At 37.2% G+C, this 9,468-nt stretch overlaps 1 protein-coding gene across 1 annotated transcript in view; it reads left to right on the top strand.

The window, feature by feature from the left end:
- Positions 1-5,371, top strand: part of SOS1 (SOS Ras/Rac guanine nucleotide exchange factor 1) — an 88,724-nt gene extending 83,353 nt beyond the window's left edge. Inside the window, exon 20 of the mRNA XM_017860407.1 lies at positions 623-5,371. Within this exon, the coding sequence (XP_017715896.1) occupies positions 623-1,114 (492 nt within the window). The 3' untranslated portion in view covers positions 1,115-5,371. The remainder of the gene's footprint in view (positions 1-622) is intronic.
- Positions 5,372-9,468: the final 4,097 nt, after the last annotated feature.

The raw sequence follows: 9,468 nt of genomic DNA on the forward strand, positions 1-9,468 counted from the left end.
TGCAGTGAGCTGAGATCCGGCCACTGCACTCCAGCCTGGGCGACAGAGCAAGACTCCGTCTCAAAAAAATAAATAAATAAAATAAAATAAAATAAAATAAAATAATAAAATAGGCAATTTATGCTAAATTAGAAATGATCTTTGATTGATTGATAAGCTAAGTCAGTAAGCAGTAGCAAACAACAAAATTTGAGGAAAAAAATTTAAGTAAAAACTTTGGCAAACTTTTTTTCTATGAATTGGCAGAACCTCCCATTTAAAACACATGCCAGCCTTGGCAACAGAGCTAGACCTTGACTACAAAAAATGAAAAAATTAGCCAGCCATGGTGATACCTGCCAGTGGCCCTTGCTGCTTGGGATGCTGAGGTTGGGGGATCACTTGAGCCCAGGAAGTTGAGGCTACAGTGAGCCATGATTGCACCACTGCACTCCAGTCTGGGCAATAGTGCAAGGCCTTGTCTCAAAAAAAATTTTTTTTAATTACAAAGAAAACATACGGCAAAACTCCCTGTTCCACACTTAGCATCCTGCCAATAGCATGTTTGAAAACCCCAACTTAATTCTTATGATACTTCATAAATTTATTAATAAATGTGTATTTTATTCTTTTCATTTGTTAGATTATGTCTAAGCATTTGGACAGCCCCCCAGCCATTCCTCCTAGGCAACCCACATCAAAAGCCTATTCACCACGATATTCAATATCAGACCGGACCTCTATCTCAGACCCTCCTGAAAGCCCTCCCTTATTACCACCACGAGAACCTGTGAGGACACCTGATGTTTTCTCAAGCTCACCACTACATCTCCAACCTCCCCCTTTGGGCAAAAAAAGTGACCATGGCAATGCCTTCTTCCCAAACAGCCCATCCCCCTTTACACCACCTCCTCCTCAAACACCTTCTCCTCACGGCACAAGAAGGCATCTGCCATCACCACCATTGACACAAGAAGTGGACCTTCATTCCATTGCTGGGCCGCCTGTTCCTCCACGACAAAGCACTTCTCAACATATCCCTAAACTCCCTCCAAAAACTTACAAAAGGGAGCACACACACCCATCCATGCACAGAGATGGACCACCACTGTTGGAGAATGCCCATTCTTCTTGAGTTCCTCTGTACTGGGATGTATATTTTCCTGGCCCCAAATCCATTGCTGGCAATGGATGCACTGAACGTGCCAGCACTGAGGAGTTAAAATGAGAACTCCAAACACTAACGACTCTTCTTCAAGATGCAGTATAAGACAATGAATTTTAACCTAGATGTAATTATAAAATGGAAATGGGATTCCAGTTTAGAATATGGAAAGACTGACCTAGAGGAATTGGACAACTGATTGCACCTGAAAATCATAAAGGGACTTTTTCTGGCCAATAGGCAGGAGTCCTCTTTTTGGGAAGTGTTTGTGAAGTGATCTTTTGTGAAGTGATCATTAAAGGGATGGAAAACACAGTCTAGTGTCCAGCAGGCCCACATGATGACAGTTTTGTAATTCAAATTATGCACTTTTAAAAAAAAAAAGTAAACAGGGATCTTAATATCTTCCTTTGTTTTCCTTTGCTTTACTCTTCTACTTCAGAATATTTTCTTAAAAATCACTCAAAGGACTGTGAGGAAAGGCTGTGGTACCTGACCTTGTTGAAATCAAGGCCCGGCACTGTACTACAGTCCTGTTTACAGATTATTACGGTGAACTGAATGGGTACCGAGGCTTCACCAAAGAGGTACTTTTTTGTTGTTGTTGTATTTTTAGGAATAATTATACCAATTTTAAGAGCATTCCCCACCTGTCCCCACACACCCAAACAAAATGTGGTGGTGTTGCCTTCAAAAAAGAAGTTTTGTGTCATTAACATGACAGAAGAACTTTTTAAAAAAACATAACTGTCAAGTATTCTATTTGCATTTAGGAGACTGTTAATCTATGCTAGATTGTCATTTTCCCTCCTTCTCCCACAAAAGTTTACTGGTAGTCCATGTCATGGCTCGTAGCTATCCCTCTAACCATACCATGGAAATGCAGACACCCAATGTGAAAAGGAGCACTTGCTGGGCATCACTGACACCGCTCACGTTTTACTCATAGTTGAGTAATCAGCATATCTAGAATTATCTTGCATTGCCTAAATCATATGTATATAGTGAATGTTATATAATATACCTGGCAGGTCTGTTTTAATTTAATTGAATAAAGATACAAATACTTTGTTTGGCTGGCATATATTAAATTATTATATGAAGAAAATGGTTGATTCTTATTTCTTTTAGTTGAAAACACACAAAACACTAAACATAAAAGCACGTTTTGTGGTACGCCTTGGTTTCTAGTTCTGGATATATGTATTAATCTTAAAGAATGATCTAAAGTCATAGCTTGGCATATAGGAAGATACTTGGTTAGAATAGGATGGGTATCTTTTAAGCAGAACTTTGTAAGTTTTAAGTTCCTAAGCAACATGTATACAGTTTGTTAAGGTTTATATTGAACATTCTACCTTGCTTGAGGTTTTCTGCTTTATCAAAACTATTCATAATAGAACATCTACCTTCATCATTACTATCATAATATGGATTATTCATAAAGCGTATGTACTGTTCTTCTGAGTCTAACAAATACTGTGACTGAAATGCATGCACCTTGTTGAAGAGAAAAACATTTTATTAATCTCCACTATAATGTCTGTGAAATGTGCAGTATTCCATCCTTAGAGAGTTATCTGGTTCATCAGCATCTGCATGTATCCTCTGAATAATGAAGCAACATTTCAGCAATTCTGTTAACCACGCTATTAAGAGACATTTGTAGAAGTGCTGCAACATGGTGGGAACCTAGTACTTTAATAATTTCCTATGATATTTATTAGAGCGTAAAATGTACATCACGATAGTACAGTATGTAGTCCTTTAAGACCAGAAGGTATGTTAACTGCACCGTCATTAAGCAGTCTATCCTATTTTCTTATTTATTTGTTAGAGTTGAATCCTTTTTGTTCAATATCTGTACCATTCCTATGATGGTAGCCATTTTTCTCTTTATAAAATATTTCTTCTTTGAAAAGTGTCCTAAAAATTTAATTTCAAATCTCCTCTTGGATGCAAACTGTCCCTAAGACCATCCACTCAACAGTATTTATGTAAGCCAACTTACTAGTGCCACTACAACTAATCATGATACACAGTCCAGAATCTCCCAGGACTTTTTACTGGGCCAGCCTCATTGTCCCTAGGATTTCTCTTTTTATGTCTCATGGATTACTTCTCTTTTTAATTGCCCCAGGCCCATTCCAAATGAGAACCTGGTAAAAGTCACATTGGATCCCATTCAGTATGTCTTCGGCTAATGTGTTAGCCTTCAATAAGGTGATAACCCCTTTTCAACCTATCTAGTCTATAAAAAGGAAAAATTCAAATTTGAAGTTCTAATCTTATTTCTCCCAAAGGGAACTATTCCTCTACCCCATGGTTCTAGGAGACCACTTCACTGTGCAACAGTTTTATATGTATTGTGGATGGAGGATATTTTATTCTGAACCGTGACATTTGGGTAAAAATATTTTCTGCAGTGGTAACTGATTATAAAAATTCCAATTGGATGCCCTTAGGTGGAGGTGAGAAAATGGTATCCTTGCCTTCCTCTCAATATGAAACATTAACTAGTTGACAAATTTATCCTTGTAGTAATGAAAATATATTTAATCAGGGACCAGAAATGGCAGAGGAGATAAATGCATCATTACAAAATTCTGCTTTTGAATCCTGGACATTACAAGGGGTAAATGCAGCATGACTTTTTGTTAACCACATTCCAAAATGTGGAACATTTCTCTTAGAAATGAAAATATTTCAAGGCTGATGTATTTTAAGACTACACATTATCAGGAAGCATACATTGAGAGTTTGCTTAATTAAAGGTTGTTGGGCATCAAATTATGTTTAGTAGGTTACTATTCTCTAACAACTCAAGGATGCTTTAATGGATCTGAATTTGACAAAGAGCATGCCACACTAACACTACAGTCAACAACAGCCCAGAGAACAATTACTATGTCAGCTGGAGGCTATATTATGATTCTAAATTCTTAAAGGTTTTTTTCCCTCCATAAATCAAAATTACCTTATGTAAACCAAAATTAGTTGGTATTTATGGTCATGATCTTAATTCTCAAGTTTAGCTTACTTTAATCTTGTATTTCATTGTCTTCTAATGACAGCTTAAATTCAGATTTTTAAGTGGCTCAGCAAAATAGGAGGAGTGTCCCAATTATGTTGTACATATTGAGGAAAACCTTTTTGTTCCTTCAGATTTAGAAAGAAACAGTTTAACCATTTATTTCTTGGTATTCTGCTGCTGTGAACAGGTTTACTTATTCTTTTAACATATATTGTGTGACTACACAAGTATAGGTCCTGTTGTATTGCACATTAATCTTTACCAGTAAATAAACATCACAAGGTTAATATTGGTTTGGCTGAAAGAATTATGCAGTAAAGTTATTTATAAGGGAACATGATGACTTTATTCAATATTTTTCTTCTTTGAAACATCTCATTACTGTTAAAACTATTTCATAATCCCTTACACATGAGCCAATGAAATATTCTGAGCTCTACTTAAGCATGAAGTCTATATTATAAATCTAAACAACAAAAGCACTTGTAACTTGTTTAGTAAATTCCATGCCTTATTTTCCATTTTTGACACCGTAAAGTGCATTTTCTGTCGACTGTGAGCAAATTTCCCTTTTGCCTTTAATGAAAATAGTGCATTAAGTAGCCAATTGCTGCAGAATTATAAAGCAAGTTAGCTAACGGTGGGTCACATTGGACTACCACTCAAAGAAACAAGATGCATAACAGATGGAAGGTACATGTGGTGTGGCTTAGGAAGAGCGCACCTGTGCCAGATGCATGCCACTTTCAGTAGCTGCCAAATGTGCCTTTAATTAAGAACATCTCTAATTTTTTTCTTCAGATCAAGTCAGCATTTGGGGGTGGGATTTGGGCAGGGAACTTTGGGGTGCAAATATCTGGTGAAACCACCAGAGAATTTGGTTGTCAAAGTGACATGTATAATTTTAGTTGAGACGTATTTGTGTATATATGTGTATTTGCCTTTGTTTAGTAGCACGGTTATCTGCTAAAATAATTGTCAAAAAAATTGCTCTGTCGGTCTTACTTTGATGTAAGAACAAAGTGTGGTCTATACATCTAATATGGCCTTTGTACCTAACCATGTTCATAGGTAATCTTTGTACTCTGTGTGCAGCAGTATTTGGTTTGCATTTAAAGTGAAAATAACGGCTGTTATTTTTCTGGCATTACTAAGATAAACTGAAAATAATAAAGAAAATGCCTTACATAGCCCACAAGTGTATTATTTTTGCATGCATTTATTTTAGAGGGCAGTATTTTTGAAATCATTAGTGATTCTCATTTAGCTCATATATGCCATATAGAAATATTTTGCATTTTATTGTGGTCTTTCTTTGGAGGCACTTTTTCCTGTATCTAGTTATAAAAGGTTAAAAGAAGTTCCATATTTCCCTCTGTGTCAAATCTGCTGATTGTAGTGAGTGGGAGGCCTTTGGGATGAAAATTAGTAATTTAAAATGACCTTGGGTGTCACCTGGATGAAGTTTCAGAGTGCTAAGGCATTTGTATTCCATAAAAGAAATTCTGAGATATCACGTGCCCTGACAGGCAGCTTTTGCTGAGATCTGCTGGAATGAGGTAGCCTGACCTTTACCAATTCTTTCTAGGCACTGCATGAAAATATGAGTTTAAGGTTGTAACTAAAGAATGATGCAAATGTACTGTCATTCAATGTGAACTATAGGATGTAAAAATTGATGAATCCTTAGAGAGCCAATCCCCTGATGTAAAAATTAAGGTAGATGAGGCCTGGAGAAGTGAGATGACTTAGCCATGTGGCAGTCCAAGCATGAATTATCGAGTATATTCTAGGTAATCAATTTAATAGCTATAGGAAAATAATGTTTTTATTAAACTTGATTCTGAATTTTTCTCTTGAAATGTCACTTCTTTTGAGCTATAACCTGGTGATTTGCTTTTTCACTTATTTTAATCCTCTTAGGTCATCGCAGATCAGTCTGTTTGATACAGTCCATAGTTAAGCCTGCCTTCTTGCTGATAGGTGCACATGGTGTCCAGAGGGACGGATGGCTTCAATATAGAGTACAATTCCAAAAAAGCAGTTTATGGCCATTCTAACATTTTGGGACTCTTGATTCTTACTGGAGGCAAGAAAAACTATAGCCATGTAAAAGCTAATTTCTCTACCTCAGTAACTCATCAAGAAAAGGAAGAATCAATGTGATAGAAACAAGCAGGTGCTTTGGAATTATGTCTGTGTTCACCTTCTGGTTCCACTACTTATTACATGACTGAATTTGCAGAAGTTATTTAATCTGTTTCTCATCAATACAAGGAGGTTAACAGATCTATTGTTTGAGTCTATTATGAGGTTTAAAGGTAATACGTGTAAAGCACATGTCTTTCACAGAGTAGGTGCTTAGTAAATGCTAACTAAAGTTATGAAGGATGCATTGTCAAAGCTTACTGGCTTTTAGGTATCTTTTAAGAGGTTGGTTGCTTATCCTGAAGCCCTCATAATTTGACTCTTTACTATATGACTTCCTTTGCTGTTTATCATCACTTAAATTAGTTCTGAGTGACCGTAGGTTATAAGCATTTGATAAGGGCCCATCTGACTATTCAGCATTCAACAAATATTTATTCCAAGTACAATTCTGATATTAGGAATATGGCAATAAACAAAACAGGCAAAAGTACATGTCATCATGGGGTTTATAATCTAGTGAGGAGATGCAGACAATAAAAAGTAGTAAGCATAATAAAATAAGTATATTATACATTCGAATGTTTTCACTTATGAACAAAAAAGGATATGGTGACTGGGAATGTGGAGTCCAGGGGAGGCGAAATTTAAATAGGATGGTCAGAAGCCTGCCTCATAGAGATGACATTAATAGACTTGGAAGAGGTGAGGGAACAGGACATGCATAAATCTGGGAGAAGACTATGTCAAGTCACAGGGAACAGCCAGTGAAAAGCCCAGAGGCAGGAGCGTACTTGGTATATGTGAGGAAGAGTGACGCTGCTTGTATCTGGAGAAGAATAAATGTGGGCAGAATAGAAGGAGATGCCACCAGAGGTTTGACAGAGCTCACTTAAGGCTTCAAAAGCCCTTGTGATGACTTTGACTTCTTAGTGGCAGAGTAACCAGTGACAAGATCTGATTTACATTTTAACAGGAGCACTCTGGCTGCCCTGTTGAGAAGAAAATAGTGGGAATAGGGAGGCTCACCCAATAGAAAATGGCTTGGACCAGGGTGATAGCAGTGGAGGTGCTAAGAAGAGGTCAGGGCCTAGATACGTTTGAAAGACAGCCAATATGCTGATAGACTGTGAGGTGTAAGAAAAACAGAATTGTTAAAGATGACTTCAAGGTTTTTGCCAGAGCAACTGGAAGGATAAATTTACCATTAACTGAGGTGGGGGACATACGGTTGAAGCAGGCTTGGACACACTAAGTTCAATAAATATATTAGACATCTTAAGAGATGTCAAGGAGGCAGTTGAAGATGTTAGTCTGGAGTTTGGGAGAATAGGCTAAAGATAGTAAATTGGGAGTCACTTTCATAAAGATATTAAAGCTAGCAGACTGGATAAAATCACAAAGGAACTGCGTATAGACTAGAAAAAGAAGAGCTCTAAGCAAAGGAGAGCCCTGGGGGTTCTAATGTTAAAAGAGGGGGGACAAGCCAGGCCTGGTAGCACCAGCTACTCTGGAGGCTGGGGCGAAAGGATCACTTGAGCCCAGGAGTTTAAGGTTACAGTGAGCTATGATCGTGCCTGTGAGTAGCCACTGCACTCCAGCCTGGGCAACACAGAGATCCTATCTCTAAAATAAAAAAAAAAATTTTTTAAAGAAAAAAGAAGAAAAAATGGTGGGGAGTGGAGATAGATAGGGAATCAGCAAGGAGACCAAGAAGAGACTCCCAGTGAAGAAAAACGAAAACCAGGAGTATGTTGTGTCTTTGAGGCCTAGTTAAGATGGGAGGACGTGTTCAGCCTGTCAAATGCTATTTGATAGAGTAAGATGACTGAGAAGGGACCTTTTGTTTGACAATGTGGAAGTCATTGGTGATCTTGACACAAGCAGTTCAGTGGTGTGGGCAAAAGCCTGGGCCCTAGTTTGATAAAGAGTGGCAAGAGAGGAACTGGAGAAGTTTCCTCTTTGAAGTTTTACGAAAGGGAAGCAGAAAACGGGCATAGCTAGAACCGTCAAGAGAGGATTTCTTTTGCTTTAGAGAAATAAGAACATGTTTGTATGCTGAAGGGTTTGTCCCAGTTGAAAAGAAAAATGTGATAATGAGAAGAGAAAGCAGCACAGATGGTATCTACCAACAGTCCTTTACAGTAGATCCTATTAATATCTTCAGATAGGCTTACATACATGAGAGGAAATCCAACACATTCAGTTTTCTTGATAAGAAGAGCATTTACTGCTACTAATTCAGGGAATGAGGCAAGAAGGAATAAAAATCTCTATTTTGTAGATAAGGAACAAGTTTAGATGACTTATTAAAGATTATGTATATACTAAGCTCTTAGAAAACAACAGATTTTAAAGTTACTCGGTTTGGGAATAAAAATTTTGATTATTTTGAACATCTGACAATCTCCCACAAAGATACTTTTAGCATTGCCTAAATTCATCCCTTTATGTTCTATATTTAAAACTCAGCTGTAATGTTACACATCAATTTCTATTTTTTGCCCTTAAAATATATAGGTCTCCATCAGTTTTCTCAACCTTCTTTTAACCCATATCCCTATTTGAAAAACTGTACCTCTCCCTTCCTTTCCTCCCAACCCATCCCCACCAGCTGAGACTCACTGGCCCATAGACTATAAATACCAGCATCCAGGCTGCTCAGATGCTGAGAATGCTGCTGTCACACCTCCAAATGAACCTTCAGGATAAGAGAATCCCAGCCTTACCAAAAGCATTATTTTTCTAGGCTCAGGCGGAAAGTTATCAATGGTGATGTTTCAAGAAAAAGTTTAATCTGAAAACTAGACCTAATTTTATGATACAACTTGATGCAGAAAAATCTGTCATTTTTCTAAGTGCATGCAATTGGTTATCTGGAATATACAGTCAGTTTTACCAATTTATAAAGTGATGATCATGTGCATATGTATATTCTTAAATCAGAATCTTACTGTGTGTGACAGTAAAGGTCACAGATAATTACGAATACAAAATACTGGGTTTCAACGAACAATTTGTTTTCTGTATCTCAAGATAATCAGTTCTTTATTCTGTTTTAAAATCCAATCTATGAATAGAATCTGAGTGCTAAAACTTACATTATTGGTCTAATAGGTGGTATCTCTAAAATTTCAGTGGG

Source organism: Rhinopithecus bieti, unplaced genomic scaffold (genome assembly GCF_001698545.2).
Source record: "Rhinopithecus bieti isolate Rb0 unplaced genomic scaffold, ASM169854v2 scaffold_52032, whole genome shotgun sequence".
NCBI classification, from domain to species: Eukaryota; Metazoa; Chordata; class Mammalia; order Primates; family Cercopithecidae; genus Rhinopithecus; species Rhinopithecus bieti.